This window comes from Aedes albopictus, chromosome 3, assembly GCF_035046485.1.
Source record: "Aedes albopictus strain Foshan chromosome 3, AalbF5, whole genome shotgun sequence".
Taxonomy (NCBI): Eukaryota; Metazoa; Arthropoda; class Insecta; order Diptera; family Culicidae; genus Aedes; species Aedes albopictus.
The window spans coordinates 42,813,574-42,835,668 of record NC_085138.1 but is presented as its reverse complement, the minus strand read 5'-3'; the positions used below and the strand labels follow the sequence as shown (position 1 = coordinate 42,835,668).

The window sequence follows — 22,095 nt, the reverse complement described above, 5'->3', positions numbered from 1 at the left end:
CTGGGAGAATGCTTGGAAGAATTCCAACAGAACTCATAGAATGTTAGTTTTTTCGTGCCTGTCTGGTCATGTGGACCCCAACATCTTACAAGGGTTAAAGAATGCATGAAGGAATTCCTCAAAGATTGCCTGCTTACATCCTTGGAGGAATTTCTGAAGAATTTTTTGGATAGATTTCTCGAAGAATTTTCTAAGAAGTTGATCAAATCATCCTTGGAGGAATACTTTAAAAAAGATTTTCATTTGAAAAACTGAGAAAAAATTAGTGAAATTCTTGGAGGAATTTTTGCAAATGCTAAATACCTTGGAAGAAATCTTGGTGTTGTCCTGAGAAAAAAAAATCTTACGATACAAACTTCGAAATGTCTTTAAAAAAAACCTTCTTGAAATACCAGGAAGTATATCTTTTCAGAATCTTAGTGTTTTTGTGATTTTTTTTATTAATTGCTTGAGAAGATTTTTTTAAATAACTTATGGAGAAGTCTTTGGAGGAATCCATGAAAAAATTGTCCAAGCGATTCTCAGAAGTATGCTTGAACAAATTTCTAGCAATGCATAGAGGACTCCTTTGGAGAAGTCTAGTAACAACATCCAAGTACATGGGAAGTGGATTTGACGTGGTAGTCGAGCCGAGCACGAGTTCAATCCCCGAGTTCAATAGCCACGCTTTTTTTTTTGAAGGAATCCTTAGAAAATTCGTTGGCTACATTTCAGGAGAAATTCTTTGAGAAAATTGTTTCAATAATTGCTAGCAGGATCTTAGGAAAAATTGTTGAAGGAAACCGTGGAGAAATAACTTTTTTTAAATCAGAAATCCCCAATTGATTTCCTAAAATGCAGGGTGAATTCTATAAGGATATTTTAGAGCCGTTTTCAGAATAATTAGTGTAAGATTCTTTGGAAAAATATTTGGAGAAATTTTGGAAAACAACATCTGGGCAAATTATTGTAGGAATTTCAGACGGAATACTTGGAGAAATTCCGGAATACATTTTGAAGGAATTTCTGATGCAATTTTCGGGAGAGCCTTCTCTCTGTTTGAAGGGACTGTTTTTTAGGTAAGAAGAATTCATAGAAGAGGAACTTCAAGATTTGAATTTCGTTAAAAGAGATAAAAATAACACCTTCGACAATGATATTCAGAAAACAAATTCTTTGATTCTTAACCTTTCAGTACTCGCGCCAATTTTTGTAACGCGAGCAGTCGCGCGTTGTACTTTGTACAACACCCATACCTTCTGAAATATCTAAGGATCCTGATTGTTTAGAGGAGGACTGTCTTTTGGCAAAGTTGCTGTACATTTCATGGACTACTTGATGCTGACAAAGTTGATTCGTAATACGTCCACTAGGCGGCGCTAGTGAGCAATATCATGTTATATCTTACATCTCAGGATCCTGATGTCTTAGAAAGATGGTGTCTTCGGCAAAGTTGTTTGGTAGGTCAACGGCTTACATATTATTGGCCGTTTAATTGGAAATTCCACCACTAGGCAGCGCTAGTGAGCAAATAAATTTTATATCCTATGTATCTCGGGATCCTGATTACTTAGAAAGATGGTGTCTTTGACAAAGTTGTTTGGTAGGTCAAGGACTTACGGATGATTTTTAGTTTAATTTGAAATTTCACCACTTGGCGGCGCTAGTGAGCGCGTAAATATTATATATATTATGTATCTCTGGACCCTTATTACTTAGAAAGATAGTGTCTTCGGCAAAGATGTTTGCTATATCAAGGGCTTATAGATGAGTGACAGTTTGATTTCAAATGCCACCACTAGGAGGCGCTAGTGAGCATGTTAATTTTTAATCTCATGTAGCTCAGGATCCCGATTAAATAGGCACGGGACACCGTCTTCAGCCAGAGGCTATACAGAACAGAACTTAACACTAGACCATGGACACAACATACATTACATGCACCAGTGGATAGCATGGTGCGGTTACACGCTAGGTAACACTAACCAAACGGCCACGAAGCTCCACTTTACTCAGAAAGATGGTGCCTTTGGCAAAGTTGTTTGGTATATCAAAGGCCAAATGGAGGAGAAGATACCTCATCCGTAAGCTTTTGATCTACCAAAGAACTTTTCCGAAGACACCATGTTTCTTAATCGTCAGTATCCTGAGACATATGAGATACAGTCGAATCTCCATGAGTCGATGTTCCTTGACTGGATATCGACTCATGGAGGTAAATTTTTCCATACTGAAAAAAAAAATCTGGGTTACTATGATGGTCCCTTCGAAAAGCTTCTCAAAGGATTTTGTTCCACTACTCGATATTTCCTTGAGTCGATGGTCCTTCAATTACGCTAACTAGCGCCACCCTGTTTTGGAATTTTAGATAAAACCCACCATCATCTATAAGCCCTTGATTATAAAACAACTTCGATACTGACATCAACTATCTATGTCATCAGGATACGGAGATATAATGTCCCATAAAATATATAGTGCGTTCTTCATAATGCGATTTATGATTTTTCCGCATTTTAGGAAGTAACGTTGTTTTAGAAAAGGTTCTGTACTTTTCAAAATAAGCTTCTTGAAGAATACATTTGGATTTATCATCAATAGAAACATTTATTACAAAGTAATAACAGATGGTTCTCATGTGTTGTACAAAGAACAACAGTGGAATGAACGGAATGTTAACTGTACTATTGGGCTTTTACATACATTCAATTCGGTTGAAATATTGTTGACAGAAAAAAACACAGCTTGTTGAAAACATTAAAAAAAAGCATCCATTTGCACGTTTTAGCAAATTAATGTATTGCGTCACCTTGTAGTGGAATCTCGTATCAAACGGCACATCAACTGTAAGCTCTTTATCCATCAAACAACAATTTCGAAGACATCATCATTCTAAGTAATCAGGATCTTGAGATAGAGTAAGGTGGGGCAAAAGTTCGACCTTAGTTGAAAATTCAACTTTTTTCAAAAAATCTAAGCAGATTAAAATAAATGAATACCGTGTGGTGATTCTACCATCCATGAGCTAAAATTTTGCTGAACAAAGTTACGCCAAATGTCTTATCAATTTTGAGTTACAACACCTTTTGTATGTGTGTGTCTCATTCGAACTTTTGCCCCACCACTGGGGCAAAAGTTCGAATCTAGTGTTTGTGAAATTTCGCTAACCGTAGCACATTATTTTGACACTTTGGTAATAGAAATATCTGAAACCACTAAATATTTAATGTTGGAACTGGGCTACACTTTAAAGTTCGATCTGGATTTTACCCAAATTAGGGTTAAATTTAATACACCAAAAATTAGTAGTTTTCCGCCAAATCCAGATAAAACAACTTTTTTTTTCAACTTTGATCGAATTTTCTCACTAATTCCATCATTCTTAGAGATAATATGTACATTTTGCACAATTTTAGGTTTTTACCTAAAGTTGCCACATGACTCGAACTTTTGCCCCACAATTCGAACTTTTGCCCCACTATGTGTAAAATATGATTTCTACATCTTTTTTGCAAAAAGTTATACATGCTAAAGCATCTTCGCAATATACCTAGTTACGCCCCAAAACAAAATATCGAATTTGATTTCATTACAATTTCATTTCATGCGTTGGAAGGACCATGGCATGTTACAATTTTTTGATCAAAAACCAACATTTTGTCATAACTTTTCGAATTATTGATCAATTTTCATAATTTTTAAAGTGAAAGACTGTTTCTCAAAAAGGCTTCGAACAACCTTGACACCCGAAAGAAATAATTTGAATTGAGCTCAAAAACTTCAAAAGAAACTTTTGCCCCACTCGAACTTTTGCCCCACTTTACTCTATATGAGGTATAAAATTCGAATGCTCACTAGCGCCACCTGGATGTGAAATTGCACGTCATATTTGTTTTCATCAGTTAGTGTTTGATCTACTAAACAACTTTGCAGAAGACACCATCTTTCTAAGTAATCAGGGCCCTGAGACATATGAGTTATAAAATTTGAATACCCACTAGCGCCACCTAGATGTGGAGTTTCAAATCATACGGCTCTCCATCAGTTAGTGTTCGATCTACTAAACAACTTTGCTGAAGACATCATCTTTCTAATTAATCAGGATCTCGAGATATATGAGTTATAATCTTGGTTATAATATTTGAGTACTCACTAGCGCCACCTGGATGTGGGATTCCACATCATACTTGTCTTCATCAATTAATGTTTGATCTACTAAACAACTTTGCAGAAGACACCATCTTTCTAAGTAATCAGGGTCCTGAGATGTATGAGTTATAAAATTTCAATGCCCACTAGCGCCACCTAGATGTGGAGTTTCAAACCATACGGCTCTGCATCAGATAGTGTTTAACCAACCAAACAACTTTGCCGAAGACATCATCTTTCTAAGTACTCAGGATCCTGAGTTATATGGGATATAAGAATTACATGCTCACTAGCGCCGCCTATCGGTTGTAATCTGAATTACTCAGGTCACCTCGCGTAGGCCCTTGATATCCCAAGTAACTTTGCCGAAGACACCATATTTCTAGAACATTTAGATTTTGAAATACACTAATTCACATTCAACTGTCTATCTTATCTTACTATGTGTTCTTCATAATGCGATTTTCAATTTTCCGCATTATAAGGAGTTATACTGTTTTCAAAAAAGGTCTTATAATATTCCAAATAAGTTTCCTGTAGAATACATTCGGGTTTGACATCGATAGAAAAAATGGTTTCAAAGTAATAGTCGATAATTCTCATGTGTTGTACAAAGTACAACAGCGCGATTAACGGAAGGTTAATAGTTTTGACGTCTTTTCTATAGGAATCCTAGAAGGATTACTCACATGGATGCCAAAATGAATCCCGGGAAAATCGCAGAAGTAAATAAGGAGAAATGTTCGAAAGAGTTCAGAAAGCATTGCTTAGAATAATTCTTGGTAGAGTTTCTAGAGAAATTTAATACAAACGATCAGTCCAGGCCCATCATTCAATTTTTTGGGTGGATTGCAAGAACCATTCAAATAATTCGACACTGATTTTTTATTTGGGCCTAACTGACATTTTCGAGTTCTCTTCATCGATCCTCTCTTTGTGTTATCACAGAATGTGTATTGAATTTTTCAAAGATTTTCTGGTTGAAATGCGAAGAAGACGACTACATGTTGCTATAGAAACAAAAAGAATAATGATTCTGTTTGTTTTGATCAAGTTATTAGCGAAAGAGAGAGTCGTCGAAGAGAAATCTATCAAGTTTGTTAGGCCCTTATGAAAAATCATTGTCGAATTGTTGCGAGAAATCCTTGGAAAAATTCTTCTCGGAAATCATGACAAACTTTATGCAGGAATCCCTTAACAATTTTCAAGAGATGAAGAAATATCTGTAAGAATCCTAGAAAGAATTCCACGTGATGGTATAAGAACCAGAAACTCAGATGAACATTTGAAAATATCTCAAAAAAAAAGCATTGGAGTCCCGTATAACGAATAGAAATTCCTAAAGTAATCACTGAAGTAAACCATGAGCAGATTTTTAATAGAAATCCTTTAGACAACTTCAAAGTTTGTCAAGGAGCAATTCTTTGTTAAACTTATCAAGAAATTCTTGAAAAAATGGCGAAAAAAAATAATCCCAAATACCTTTGGGAGCAAAAACAATCAATTAAATCAGACGCATTTTCGGAAAGAACTCTCAAAACCTGAAGAGTTCCTGATTGAATTGCATAAGTATTTTAAAAGTTTTTTACATGAACATTTAGACGCTAAAACTTCAATTTTGAAGCCAGAGTGTGTGTTTAATTGACATATTATCAGATAAATTTGTGAAAAAATACCACTTGTTTGGGAGGGATTCGAACCCACGGCTCCGTATCGCTAGTCCGACCCTCTAACCGACTAAGCCACACATTTATCTCTCAATTTGTCAATTAAACACACACTGTGTCTTTGGAATTTGAGTTTTTATGTCTACATTGAAGGTTTCTAGTAAAATGTTTGATTTTGGGGACGAAAAGGCAGTGGTTAGGTTAGGTGCTTTCTCAGTAAAAGGAGGAAGGTCGCATGTTCTATGGCTCTCCATAATATCTGACGAATTATTCAACAAATGTTTCTGATAAGATCGTTATCATATTTTCTGGAAAGATCTTTTCAAAGACCAGAAGGAATCGCTTAAGAAAGTTCTTGAACAAACTTTCTACAGTTACTGCCATGTAAATTTCCATTCTTCGCAACTGCGTACTACGATTCCCCATGCATCAACATAGGCAAACAATTCCTTTTGAACTGCAAACAGCCCTTAAATCTATAGTTGATGTAAGACGAGTTTAGTTGGAACAGCCGAAGATCTCTACGAATTTCGAATGAATTCGGTGCGTTACTTTGATAAGGAGATCCGTGATTTCGGTATTTGCATGGCAAGCCATTATGACGGTCATCTTTAACCCTAAAAGGGATACCTTCATGGCTTCAGTTTCGTCACCTCGCTGAGTGTGTTCCATCAAAGACGAGCTCTGAAAGGCGACTGGGGTCCAATGGACCCCAGGTATCCCTTTTAGGGTTAAATTCGCTCATATATGCCCTTAAGTGAATGTTTTTTTTAAGTGTTTCGGTGCACTTGACTAAAAATACCAAGGTGCACGATCGAAAACCCGCGCTGGTGTTGTAGGGCAATACCTTTAGAATGCTAAGTTTTCTGTAGGAATTCAAGATAGCAACTTAGGATTTTCTTAAACCCCAGAAATAATAATATCTGGTAAATTTAAAAATATTTTGGTCAGAAACGGAACTGCCTATGAAAAAAAAAAATACAGAAAACCCCCTGAGATTTGTTCGGTGAAATTCGTTGCGGTCACTCTAAGAAATTTCAGAAAAAAAGTAAATCCTGGCTAAATTTCTAATAAAGCATCTTGACACACTTCTAAAAGCATCAGAAATCAGGACAATATGAAACAGTCCCTGTAATGTTTTTAGTTAAAAATAAAAACTAAACTATATTAACCCCTGTAGGATTTGCAAGCATAGCTCCTCTGATAGCAGAGCTATAAGAACTTATATCAGGTGAATTCTTATTCAGAACTTTTGCTTTGCTTTTTGATAACAATCATTTTAAGAAGTTTCTCAGTACCTTCTCATACCTTTGAAAAATGCCAAATGATATTCACCGTGAATATCATTGGCATTTTTCGAAGGTAGTTCGTGACATTTACCTTAAATATTCGAAAAATAGCGGATTTTCCGTGACTTTCTTGCAGAACTGGTCCAGCCGCACAAGTTTTTCATATACCATATTCTCAGGTTCAGCTTCATAAATGAGCTGTAGGTGATTGAGTTTAGATATGACGAAATCAATTTTTCAGCACTGATAGGTTGTACAGACTGTTACCTAACATATGAATCTTATCCTATTACTAAAAACACTTTTTGAGGTCTGACTCACTCCATAATAAAGTAATTTAGGTCTGATTCACTTGATGTTCAAGTCATTCAAGGCTAATTCCCTTCATATTCAAGTGATTTAGGTCTCAGTCATCTTAATCCAAGTGATTCAGGTCTAATTTATTTCATATTCAAGTGATTCAGGTCTGATTCACATGATATCCAAGCGATTTAAATCTGATTCACTTAATATTCATGATATTCAAGTGATTCACGTCCGATTCACTTAATATTCAAGTGCTTCAGGTCTGATTCACTTTATATTCAAGCGATTTAAATCTGATTCACTTGATATTCATTATATTCAAATGATTCAGGTCTGATCCACTTCATATTAAAGTGATTCATATCTGATTCACTTTATATTCAAGCGATTTAAATCTGGTTCACTAGATATTCATGATATGCAAGTGATTAAGGTCTGGTTCACTTCATATTGAAGTCTGATCACCAAGTATCAGGTCTGATACACTTTAAATTTAAGTGATTTAAATCTGATTCACTTGACATTCATGATATTCAAGTGATATTCAGGCCTGATGCATTTGATATTGAAATAATTCAGGTCTGATTCACTTCATGTTCAAGTGATTTAGGTTCCATTCACTGCATATTCAAGTGATTGAGGTCTGATTCACTTCATATTCAAGTGATTCAGTCAGGTTCATTTCATGTTCAATTAATTCAGGTCTGATTCACTTCATGATCAAGTGATTAAGGTCTGATTCATTTCATATTCAAGTGATTCAGGTCTGATTCACTTGATATTCAAGTGATACAGGTCTGATTCACTTAATATTCAAGATATTCAAGCCTGATTCAATTGATATTGAAATAATTCAGGTCTGATTCACTTCATGTTCAAGTGATTCAGGACTGATTCACTTCATATTCAAGAGATTCTGATTCACTTGATATTCAAGTAATTCAGCTCTTGTTCACTTCATGTTCAAGTGATTTAGGGCTGATTCACTTGATATTCAACTGATTCAGACCTGATTCACTTGATATGGACGTGATTCAGGTCTGATTCACTAATATTCAAGTGATTCAGGTCTGATTTACTTCATAAACTGCTTGTCATTGGAAAATGCTCATTTTTACATGCTCACTAGCGCCGCCTAGCGGCAGAATTGCGAACCAAACTGCTTGACATTATGATGTCCATGACCTTCCGAACAACTTTGCTGAAGACTTGAACTTTCTATCTCATCAGGATCACGAGATAAAGCTAGTTGATAATGCTCACTAGCGTCACCTAGCGGTAGAATTGCGAATCAAACTTCTTGCCATTGTGATGCCAACGACCTTCCGAACAACTTTGCTGAAGAGTGTACCTTTGCATATTATAAGGGTTTCGAGATAAAGCAGCACAAAATTAGCTGTTTTCAGGTGATGCTAAACTTTTTGGGGGGTGATGCAATATTCAATTGAGTGTTGCAATACTTTTTTCAGTGAGTCCGTACATATGACGGGTAGTGTATATTCGTATATGTCCATAGCAATCGCTAGAACTGGAAACGGAATATAAAAGCCGTTACCCTCCCTTCAAACTTCCAAAGCACAGTGTCAATCTATCATATAACGCCAACCAAGTGGTCTGTGCCGCATCATCCTCACAGTTATCTTTACACCAATGCGTGAACTCTCTGCCAAAAATAATCACTTCCCAACAACACTCCGACATCCGCATAACCTTGTGCAGGCGCAGAGGACTCAAGAGCCTGAAGTGGGCAAGCGATCGCAATAATCTCTTCCCTCCCCTTGCCTTCCCCACATTGACCTGCAATCTGACGTAAAAGGCGCCATAATCGCCTAAATTATAAATGTATTTGATGCAAAATTACCCAAACAATTAGGCAAATGCGTCAAACTCATCGGATTTGTTAAGATATTTTCTCGACCACTCTAATTTCACTTTAAAAAGTTTGAATTTCTTGAATAATTTATTTGTGTCCCCCATCAAAATGTTGAATTTTGACCAAAATTTTCCGAGGCGGGGGTGACATAAGAGAAAATCGAAATTTGTGTCAGCCTTACTGAGCAAAGTTGACTATGTATACATTTGCAAATAGACTATTCCTGAGTTGTAGTTTTTGCATAAAATATATTTTTATAATTGTTTTTTTTTTTTTCAAATTTCCCACCACTCCACACTGGGCCAGATCACGAACTAAGGAGGAAAAAAAAATAGTTTGACCATGAAGATGATGTTTTAGAGGTTAAATGTCTTCGGCAATATTGTTGCTATAGTTATGGGCTATAATTTGGTATTTTTTGAAATTAGGGTGATCCCACAAAATATTAAAAAAAAACTTTTTCAGTTTACAAGGTAGCAGAAGGTCATTTGTATATTGCCGTAGAGCAATTGTGAAAAACTGTGGTAGGGTGGACCCAAAAATTCTTTTTTTTAATAACTTTTTTGTTTTCAATTCTACGATGTTGGTGTCTTCTACTATGTTTTAGATCTAAAGAATACGGTTATTTTCAGACAAAAATTTTGAAAATCCAATTGTAATTCAACTGTACAGAAGGGTGATTCATAATGTTAAAATCAATGAACAGTTTAGCGAGAGCTTATAATTATAACTATTTAAGTGGTCGAAGCTCACCAAGCTGAGAGAAGGATCAGTTCCAGTTGGAATGTGGAACAGTGATGAAGAAAAAAGGAAACAAAACTTTATTGGTCTGCATTCATATTCATTATGTTTGGTTTCGCACAATAAACAGTGATATACTGAATAAAATGGTTGATTTCCATACCAAAATCGTAATATTCAATGCAATATTGCACAACCCAAGTAACCACGGCGCTGAAGCCTTTATTGCGTGCAGATATACAGTGTATATAGAGCAATCATTACTTTACATGCAAACTTAAGGTTGATTTAAAGTGGAAATGGGCAATTATGCGACTGAATTATGATTATACCAGTATAATCTTAATTTGATTCTATAATTGCCCATTTCCACTTTAAATCGACCTTAAGATTGCTTGTAAAGTAATGATTGCTCTAAATACACCGTATATCTGCATGCAATAAGGCTTCAACACCGTGGTTACTTGGGAAGGGTACCACCACGATTAACCAAAACATCGATGCACAGTGTGAGCCTGAAGATAACATCTTTCAAATCCTGCAGGAGTTGTATCTCCGTTTTCCGCCATTCAAAGAAAACGGCATTCGAAAATTTTGCCCTTTTTTGTTGAAAGATAAACATGTCTCATCAACGCATTGACAGATTTTAAAAAAAATTTGCCTGAAAATAACCGTATTCTTCAGATCTAAAACATTGTTGGCGTCTTCTACAATTGGCGTCTACTGCGTAGAATTGAAAACAAAAAAGTTATTCAAAAAAAAAAAATAAATAAATTTGTGGGTCCACCCTACAACGTTGGTGTCTTCTACAAAGTTTCTCCAAATAGATCATAGAAAAACTTTCTAGAATATTGCTTTAAGCTCACTTGAAAACTGAAAATGTTAAAAAAATATTTTAATATTTTGCGGGACCATCCTAATTTCAACAAACACAAAATTATAGCCCATAAATATAGTAACAATATTGCCGAAGACACTTAATCTCTAAAACAACATCTTCATAGTCAAAATAAGGTTTTCCTGCTAAATTCGTGATCTGGCCCAGTGTGCACTCTTATTTGAGTACTTGTGACCAAATTTCTCGGGAGTTGAAGAACCCTATTATAGAACACTGATAAAACATCTTGTTGAAGATAACGAGTGTTCGTAAATGTTAACAGTTCGTTCTGTTTTTGTAATTGTTATTCAGCTTTATTATTAACGATAACCGTTTAGTGTATACACTTTGAATCGGGTCAAGGAAACAATCTCGATTTTTCTCGATTTTGTTCAAGAATATGTATAGCACAAACATGATTTCAAAACTTATTGTGTTTACATGCGAAAATGCATTTTTTTTTAATAAAAATGAGAGCGATTCAAATTCAGATATATTAAATACCTTTTTTTTCCTCAGCATTGCCAAATAATGAGCTTTCAAGGGCTCCGCTAAGCAAAGATTCAGACTTTTATCATAGAAAAATTAAATTTTACTTAGGGGGGGGGCGAAAACGTTCTCCTGAAGCTCCAAGGGGGCGATACCTCCTAAAAGTTGGAGCAGCACTGATTTAGAAGCTTCGTTTTGTTGTTTGTGTGTGTGTCTTGCTTGACTTTTGACTGTCTATGAACTTTGTATGGCGTCTCGCTCGATTCAATTTGTCTCTAAAAGATTCATCTGGACGCAGTCCAACAACAGTCATTGTCACTAACGTGAAGATGACATGTAATGATTAATCACAGACAAACAGACGTAACTCTTAGAGGAAATTCATCAAAAATTTTTGCCCGGTGTCATTTTCATGAGCACACTGCCACCTATTGGTAGAACCGCGCGCGACGCTGTCGGCCATGATGGATTTCGATTTGACGTTTTTCCAACACGCACACTACTACAAAACGCCTGTAATTTTCGTTTGCATCATTCAGCAACGTGTACACTGGCAAACGTCAAAGCGATCGAATACTAGCGCCTCTGGTGGAACGATCGCGCGAATCAAATGAAATTTGAATTGATCGTTAAATTCATGTGCCAAGCTGTTTTGAAGAGTGTTACGTCTGTTTGTCTGTGGATTAATATTTTACGATAAATTTTAGAAATCCTCAACTCAATCAACTTTATGGGACCCCTTTCGAAAAAACTCCTCACTACGCCAGTGTGGAAAGAGTTGGAAATCAACTCGCTTTTTCCGTGAAGCGGAGCGGCTCATATCGCCACTTGAAAATCTTGACAAACAATTTATTTCCACCCGTCCGATGAAACACTCGACTCGAACTCGAAATGAAAAAGCAAAAAAGCCAGAAAATAAAACGATTCACTGTAACGTACCTTCATGTGTTTCCTCAGCGATGATGGATGAGTGTAAGATTTATCACAACCATTAACACGACAGTTATACGGCTTATCCGATGTATGGACGTGTGAATGTTTCTTTCGATCTGATGAATTAGCAAATCGCCTATCGCAGCCCTCGTGCTCGCACTTGAACGGCTTTTCACCTGCAAAAAAAAGTGGATGGAAAAGAGAAGACAAATGAGAAATTGTAAGCGCGTGATCTGTGCGATTATGTCTATGATATGTGGTGACGGCAATCTTGCACGCGGCGGATGGTGACGCAACAAGTACGCAGCCAATCACAGCTGTCAGATGCTCTATTGTTTGTCCTTCGTCATCGTCGCTCGATTAGAAGGTATGCAGAGGCAGGGGCAGAGCAATCGCGTCACGTCTTCCTTATAAGCGTTCCGTCGTGGTCAGCAGCGTTACCAGATCTACGGAAATTTCCGTAGATCTACGGAATTGCGCTTATTTTACGGAACTACGGATCCGTAGAATAAATCTACAGAAAACCCGGTTTTTATACGGAAACCTACGGAAAACTACGGGAAATCTACGGATTTTCACCCTGAATCTACGGAATAAAAATTCTGAAATTCTCCCCCCCGCTCATCAATTTTCATCTACGGAAGCACTTGTGAAAAAATCTGACATCACTGGTGGTCAGTCCTTCCTCAATCCCAGATCCGCATGGTTCAGTGGTTCAGTGCAGTCAGTATCAGTGCCGTGATGGTATTGTTGTTGTTCATTCAAATTTTTCTGCGAAGCGCGTCATAAATCATTTCGACCGGAGAGGATCTTTTTTTTTCTGCACAAGCCCGACGAAGTAGAAGGTCCAACGCAAAAGGAGGAAGGAAATCTCTCTCTGGCATTTTTCGAATTCTTTCCGCTTCCTCTTGTCGTTGTCGTCGCCGTGTTCCTCGGAAGGACGAACAGCGCAGCGATGAGGTATGGTATGGCTAGAATTTATGGCACCTCGACGACCTGATGGTCTATGCTGCGCTAGAGAAACACGGACGAAGGAATCCCTTTTTGACTTTTTGCTTCGGTTACCCAACCAGCTAGCACCACCAGGAGGTTTTTGATGGGCTCGATGGCCTTGCCGCGAGGGGCACTCGAAAACTTTCGAAATTGCAAATATTTGAATTATGGTTTAACAGTAAAGTTTCTCTCTTTCGTCTTATTTTTCTATAGTTTTTTTTCTTTTCTTTATCTTATAGGTCTTACGTTTTTTCCTCAGTTGTGATGCTAGAGCAGTGGTTTTGCATCCCACGCTTATGAGGTGAAGGTCATCTACCCCCTGGCAGGGGGTTATCGGTTAGGGTGAGTAGTTTTTCTGCTTTGTTTTGAAGGTGATTTACTAGAGGATAGAAAGTTAATGAAGAGGATAAGATCTACAAGCATCGTTTTTGTATGCAAGGGGTAAGATATCTACATAGTGTTTTATGAATTAATGATTTAAGTTTAGCAGAATCTCCAGAGATTCTAAAAGAATTTCCAGAGAGATTCTAGCAGAATCTCCGGAGAGATTCAAGCAGAATCTCCGGAGAGATTCTGGCAGAGTCTCCGGAGAGATTCTAGCATAATCTCCGGAGAGATTTTAGCAAACTCTCCGGAGAGATTTTAGCAAACTCTTCGGAGAGATTTTAGCAAACTCTCCGGAGAGATTTTAGCAAACTCTCCGGAGAGATTTTAGCAAACTCTCCGGAGAGATTCTAGCAGAATCTCCAGAGAGATTCCAGCAGAATCCCCGGAGAGATTCTAGCAGAATCTCCGGGGAGATTCTAGCAGAGTCTCTGGAGAGAATCAGAATTTCTAGTGAGATTCTATCATAATCTCCATTGAGATTCTAGTACAATCTCCGGAGAGCAGCTCACTGGAAATTCTGTTAAAATCTCACTGGAGATTCTGTTAGAATCTCATTGGAGATTGTGCTAGAATCTCACTGGAGATTGGGCAAGGATCTCACTGGAGATTGTGCTAGAAGTTTACTGGATATTCTGCTAGAATTTCACTGGATATTCTGCTAGAATCTCACTGGAGATTGTGCTAGAATCTCACTGGAGATTCTGCTAGAATCTCACTGAAGATTGTGCTAGAATCTCACTGGAGATTCTGCTAGAATCTCACTGGAGATTCTGCTGGAAACTTACTGGAGATTCTACTAGAATCTCACTGGAGATTCTGCTACAATCTCACTGGAGATTCTTTAAGAATCTCACTGGAGATTCTGCTAGAATCTCACTGGAGATTCTGCTAGAATCTCACTAGATATTCTGCTAGAATCTCACTGGGGATTCTGCTAGAATCTCACTGGAGATTCTGCTAGAATCTCACTGGAGATTCTGCTAGAATCTCACTGGAGATTCTGCTAGAATCTCACTGGAGATTCTGCTAGAATCTCACTGGAGATTCTGCTAGAATCTCACTGGAGATTCTGCTAGAATCTCACTGGAGATTCTGCTAGAATCTCACTGGAGATTCTGCTAGAATCTCACTGGAGATTCTGCTAGAATCTCACTGGAGATTCTGCTAGAATCTCACTGGAGATTCTGCTAGAATCTCACTGGAGATTCTGCTAGAATCTCACTGGAGATTCTGCTAGAATCTCACTGGAGATTCTGCTAGAATCTCACTGGAGATTCTGCTAGAATCTCACTGGAGATTCTGCTAGAATCTCACTGGAGATTCTGCTAGAATCTCACTGGAGATTCTGCTAGAATCTCACTGGAGATTCTGCTAGAATCTCACTGGAGATTCTGCTAGAATCTCACTGGAGATTCTGCTAGAATCTCACTGGAGATTCTGCTAGAATCTCACTGGAGATTCTGCTAGAATCTCACTGGAGATTCTGCTGGAATCTCACTGGAGAATCTGCTAGAATCTCACTGGAGAATCTGCTAGAATCTTACTGGAGATTCTGCTAGAATCTCACTGGAGATTCTGCTAGAATCTCACTGGAGATTCTGCTAGAATCTCACTGGAGATTCTGCTAGAATCTCACTGGAGATTCTGCTAGAATCTCACTGGAGATTCTGCTAGAATCTCACTGGAGATTCTGCTAGAATCTCACTGGAGATTCTGCTAGAATCTCACTGGAGATTCTGCTAGAATCTCACTGGAGATTCTGCTAGAATCTCACTGGAGATTCTGCTAGAATCTCACTGGAGATTCTGCTAGAATCTCACTGGAGATTCTGCTAGAATTGCACTGGAGATTCTGCTAGAATCCCACTGGAGATTCTACTAGAATCCCACTGGAGATTCTGCTAGAATATCACTGGAGATTCTGCTAGAATCTCACTGGAGATACTGCTGGAGATAATACTAGAATCTCACCGGCAATTCTGCTAGAATCTCCCTGGAGACTCTTCTTCAATTCCTCAGAAGATTCTGCTGGAATTCCATTGAAGGCTCTGCCAAAATCTCAGACAGGCACGCGACAGGTGCGAAAAACCTAAACGGAGGGTTAAACAAATTCTTGAATGTCTGGCAATTTTAACTACGATTCTTCCTATTAAATCGGTCTCCAAGGTTGCCAAATCAATTGATATAGGAAAAGTACCTGCCCAAGAACCCCTCCAAACGCAAATGAGTCACTTTTGCCATCATCCACCAGCCCCGGGGAAAAAGTGCTCTACATTCATGAGGAGACAACGCGCGAAAGCTACTGCCAATAGCAGAATCTCCAGTAAGATTCTAGCAGAATCTCCAGTGAGATTCTAGCAGAATCTCCAGTGAGATTCTAGCAGAATCTCCAGTGAGATTCTAGCAGAATCTCCAGTGAGATTCTAGCAGAATCTCCAGTGAGATTCTAGCAGAATCTCCAGTGAGATTCTAGCAGAATCTCCAGTGAGATTCTAGCAGAATCTCCAGTGAGATTCTAGCAGAATCTCCAGTGAGATTCTAGCAGAATCTCCAGTGAGATTCTAGCAGAATCTCCAGTGAGATTCTAGCAGAATCTCCAGTGAAATTCTAGCAGAATCTCCAGTGAGATTCTAGCAGAATCTTCAGAGAGATTCTAGCAGAATCTCCAGTGACATTCTAGCAGAATCTCCAGTGGGATTCTAGGAGAATCTACAGTGAGATTCTAACAGAATCCCAGTGAGATTTTAGGAGAATCTCCAGAGAGATTCTAGCAGAATCTCCAGTGAGATTCTAGCAGAATTTCCAGTGAGATTCTAGCAGAATTTCCAGTGAAATTCTAGCAGAATATCTAGTGAGATTCTAGTAGGATCTTCAGTGAGGTTCTAGTTGAATTTTCACTGAGATTCTTGCAGAATCTCCAGTGAGATTCTAGCAGAATCTCCAGTGAGATTCTAGCAGAATCTCCAGTGAGATTCTAGCAGAATCTCCAGTGAGATTCTAGCAGAATCTCCAGTGAGATTCTAGCAGAATCTCCAGTGAGATTCTAGCAGAATGTCCAGTGAGATTCTAGCAGAATCTCCTGAGAGATTCTAGCAGAATCTCCTGAGAGATTCTAGCAGAATCTCCTGAGAGATTCTAGCAGAATCTCCTGAGAGATTCTAGCAAAATCTCCTGAGAGATTCCAGTGGAATCTCCAGAGAGATTCTTGCGGAATCTCCAGAGAGATTCTTGCGGAATCTCCAGAGAGATTCTTGCGGAATCTCCAGAGAGATTCTTGCGGAATCTCCAGAGAGATTCTTGCGGAATCTCCAGAGAGATTCTTGCGGATTCTCCAGAGAGATTCTTGCGGAATCTCCAGAGAGATTCTTGCGGAATCTCCAGAGAGATTCTTGCGGAATCTCTAGAGAGATTCTTGCGGAATCTACAGAGAGATTCTTGCGGAATCTCCAGAGAGATTCTTGCGGAATCTCCAGAGAGATTCTTGCGGAATCTCCAGAGAGATTCTTGCGGAATCTCCAGTGAGATTCAAGCAGAATCTCCAGTGAGATTCAAGCAGAATCTCCAGTGAGATTCAAGCAGAATCTCCAGAGAGATTCAAGCAGACTCTTCAGCGAGATTCAAGCAGAATCTCCAGTGAGATTCTAGCAGAATCTCCAGTGGGATTCTAGCAGAATCTCCAGTGAGATTCTAGCAGAATCTCCAGAGAGATTCTAGCAGAATCTCCAGAGAGATTCTAGCAGAATCTCCAGTGAGATTCTAGCAGAATCTCCAGAGAGATTCTAGCAGAATCTCCAGAGAGATTCTAGCAGAATCTCCAGAGAGATTCTAGCAGAATCTCCAGAGAGATTCTAGCAGAATCCCCAGAGAGATTCTAGGAAAATCTCCAGAGAGATTCTAGCAGAATCTCCAGAGAGATTCTAGCAGAATCTCCAGAGAGATTCTAAGATCTAGCAGATTCTCTAGTGTGATTCTTGCAAAATCTTCAAAGAGATTCCAGCACAATCTCCAGAGAGATTCTAGTAGAATCTCCAGAGAGATTCACGAAGGATATCCAAAGAGGTTCTGGCAGAATCTCCACGGAAATTCTAGGAGTATATCCAGAAAGATTCTAGCAGAATCTCAAGAGAGATTCTTACAGATTCTCCAGTGTAGCATACTAATTATTCCAAATTAACAATCATAAAATTACACTGATTAGGGTTTCCCAAATGGTCAACGACGGGAAATACCGACTTACTTTCTTACCTCTTCGAGTTGTAAAAACCCAAACAACCTTTTTACCAACAAACAAAAAAACCCATCGCTTTTAACCTTTCTTTCAACCGTCAACAAAAAAACCCATACGTAACGGCACTGCAATGCCAAGGCAATGAACAATAAACTTACCTTTTAGATAAACATCACTTACCTGTAAAAACATCACCAGACTGTTGTACAAACAGCTACCTAGGCTAAGAGAAATGTGTAAACATAGTATATAAGATATAGTGAACATTAAAGACACATGATTCGTGAAGTTCAAGTTTAACTGAGCGGACACGCTGTCCGTTGTTTTATTCCTCAAGTTGTGACGTTCACCGCCAATCCTCTCTGAGTTTCTTCCGACCAGAACACCAGCGAACACGATGTTGGAAATGATTGTTGTTTAACTGCTAAAGTGTTATTATAGGCCGATACCGTCGCAGTTGCCGAAGCCGCCGAGCGAGACGAAGAATTATTTCGTTCAATTATACATTATATTGTTACCGACTAGAACATGGCGACCGGTGATTTAAATCTGCAATCATCGAATTAGAAGTGTGCGATACAAAAGTGAAACAAGTGCTTTGGTAGTGACAAACATTAAAGATGGGCTGGTTTTCTACAGAAAATTTTATTACAAACAACAACATGGCGGTCGAGGAAACGAGGATAATCGCAATCGTACTCGTGGTACTCACAGTGATATTAGTTACTTTCGGAATGTTTAAGGCTTACAATAGCCATATGAAGGCCCATGTGAAGCACGCGGCAACAAGAGAGGCTGTGTTAAATAACGTTCGCGCGTTATAACAGACTAATGTTTAGAGTCCCATGTGGAACACCCGGCTGTCGGCCGATTTGGGCACGCCTTCCAGAAGAACGAAGCACGACGGAACCTACAACAACGACGATAACCAACACCGTGAGTGAAAAAGACAATGAAACAGAACATATGGTGTGCCTAGTATCCATCACAATATTAGTGTTTGTGTTGACAGTGCTAATTATCACTGTTTCGTACGTTTACATGCAGCGCAAGAAGACGAACGCGCAAACGAAATTAATACAAGTGATCATCGCGGCAGCGCAGTCCGCCGCAGTGGAAAAAGGTGAAATGCAGTAGCACAATTCCGTGGTCAGCATCATCAAAATATAACAAGTCCAGGGGCGAACGGTCGAGGCCAGATCACCCTGTGGGACAATGCAACGAACGGAGCGCAGAGATCCATAATTTCAGGGGCGAACGGTCAGAACCAGACCACCCTGAGCAACGAAAGGGGCGAACGGTCAGAACCAGACCACCCTTAGGGCACGAGAACGAGCATTAAAACAAATTCTTCGGACTGGTTGGTATGATCTTAAATTAAATTAATCCTTTTTCCTATACGATGCAATAAATCAGATGACCAGATTGAAGGAAATCAACCAATACATAAGCAGAGAACATTTAAATTTATTAAAAAGCATAAATCGTCCACGCTCATTACAAGGGGTAACAGAAAAAACCGAAATCTTGAAAGATTTATTTATCGAATACAAACTCATTTTAACCCTCTAATACCCAATCCCGCCTTTAGACGGGGTATAGTTTGAGTATTTTTGTAATTTTTGTTTCGTGGAAAATCAATATTTTTATATTTTTGGCTGATATTTAGGACTGTTTTGTATATCTCAAAACGGTTTTTGGTGTATTTTAAAGCGTATTTACATTTTTTAAAAATCATTGAAAAATTGATGTTTTGGTCTCCTTTCAGAAGTCATTGTTTATTTTGTATTGAATCGCTACAAATAACATATTTTAAATTTTTCCCAAACCATTCTATCCTTGTTTATTTGTTTAAGGGGATCGAATACACTCTAAAATTATTTTCCTCAAAATTACACGGAAAATAAAATTTTATGTGAAAAAAATTCAAAATAAAAATATTTCAACAATAATCATAAAATCTCAAAATGTTTTCATCCCAAAAAATCCGTACCCCAAATAGGCTTCCAGGAAAAATATAAAAGTGTGGGGAAGTTTAAAAATAAAAATTAGAAAAATCAAAAACTGAAATTCATGAAATCGAGAATTAAAAAGAATCATCTTCCAAAACATGTTTAAATCGATTTTAGATGACGAAAAATGATATTTAGATCAAAATCAAAAATTTGGGTATTAGAGGGTTAAATAAATACGCCAATAGAATACCACCATTAGAATGGAATAGAGAGATAGAAGCGTACCAGGCACTTAAAACAAAATATAATGAATGTATGAATATTCTGGAAAATACGCAGATAGCTACTACCTCTCGAAAGTATTCATTAAAATCTGTGGCAAAAACAATTATCATATGCAAACGCTTAAGTGGCGACAAATATTCGTGGGATTATTCACCCACTGTTTCCATCACGTCAAATCCAAATCCTTCTAATACACGTTTGTTCAAGTCCGTTGTCAACGCCATAATATTTTGCCAAAAATTAAGTGGAAGCGTTAAACCGTGGCAAAATACACCCACCGTTTCCATCACGTCTACACAAAACACACAAATTATTACAATGCCAGACCCGGCACCTTTTGACGTCAAGTCAGCGACGGCGATCGTACAGCCATACGACGGCTCACACGATGCCCTGAACACTTTTGTCGACTCAGCTAATTTGCTGAAAGAACTGACCACCGCGGAACACGTACCGATTGCAATACGGTTTTTAAAAACCAGGCTGACCGGAAAGGCTCGGTTGGGCCTACCAGATGCTTTAGCCACTATCGATGAGTTGATCAACGATGTTAAAAACAGATGCAAAGGCACTGTAACATCCGAGACCATCGTGGCCAAATTAAAGACCACCAAACAAAGGGGAGACACGGAGAAGTTTTGCAACACCGTCGAGTCCCTATGCCATCAGCTACAAGCAACATACGTGGAGGCCGGAGTGCCAACTGCCGTAGCGAAACAAATGGCAACCAAAGCAGGAGTTGACGCCCTCACCTCCGGCGTTACCAATAATGAAGCCAGGTTAATACTGAAAGCATCTACTTTCACGGACATTAATCAGGCAATTCAAAAGGTAACGGAAAACGCGACAACCAACAATATCGACACCCAAGTCCTAGCGTTCAATTCAAACCCTAGGCACAACGAGAGGAACTCGTTTAGTCCCTCGTTTAGTCAAAATCGTGGGTATCAAAACCACTACGGACATCGCGACAATTACAGAAGTCAAGATCAACGGCAATCACAACCACAACACAGAAATAATTTCAACCGAAATTATACTAGAAAGGGATCCCAACAACCCCGACCTCAGTCCAATCAACCGCAATATAACAACCCACCGCAAAGATTCTATAACGGTTATAATAGTAATCGCTTCCAGCGTGGAAGGTCCAACTTCCCATCAAGAACCATTTATACCACGAGCGCCGAACAGGCTCAACCATTGCAGGCGTCAATGTCATTCGACACCCCAACTTCAATGGCAGTAGTACAAAACCATCATCAAAGGCTGACGATGCCACCGGGTGGCCCAGTTATGCAACCAGGTGGCTCGACGCAAAACAATACTTTTTTAGGGCACCAGGGCCAGTACACGGGCCCACCAAATCACTATATACAATAAATACTAGTGCAGCCAATTTTGTGACGTTATACGTACAAATGGCCAATCGCAAATGCACGTTTATCGTCGACACAGGAGCCGAAATTTCGCTTAGTAAGATAGGATTATTAAATCCTATGCAAATGATTAACACTAATGTAGTCTTTAGGGTAACCGGTATTACAGAAGGCGTCACCACCACAATTGGTGAAACCAATACGAACATCACTTTTTCAAACAATTTAACGGTAAATCATTCGTTCCAACTAGTTGGAGATGATTTCCCCATCTTGACCGACGGTATTTTAGGTCGAGATTTCTTCATTAAATACAAATGCACATTAGATTACGAGAGTTGGTTGCTCAACTTTAACTTTAATAATAGTTTGGTATCAGTACCCATAGAAGATAAGATTAATGACAGTATCTTGATTCCAGCAAGATGCGAAGTTATTAGGAAAATACCGAACTTTGAAGTAACCACCGATTCAGTGGTTTTGTCACAAGAAATCATTCCAGGCGTATTCTGCGCGAATACTATAGTTTCGCCAAATGCTCCGTATGTAAAACTAATAAATACGAC

At 38.5% G+C, this 22,095-nt stretch overlaps 1 protein-coding gene across 1 annotated transcript in view; it reads right to left on the bottom strand.

Annotated features, from left to right (window-relative positions):
* The window catches only part of LOC115264726 (pair-rule protein odd-paired), a 137,040-nt gene that overhangs the window by 2,642 nt on the left and 112,303 nt on the right, over positions 1–22,095 (bottom strand). Inside the window, exon 2 of the mRNA XM_029868754.2 lies at positions 12,310–12,479. Within this exon, the coding sequence (XP_029724614.2) occupies positions 12,310–12,479 (170 nt within the window). The remainder of the gene's footprint in view (positions 1–12,309; positions 12,480–22,095) is intronic.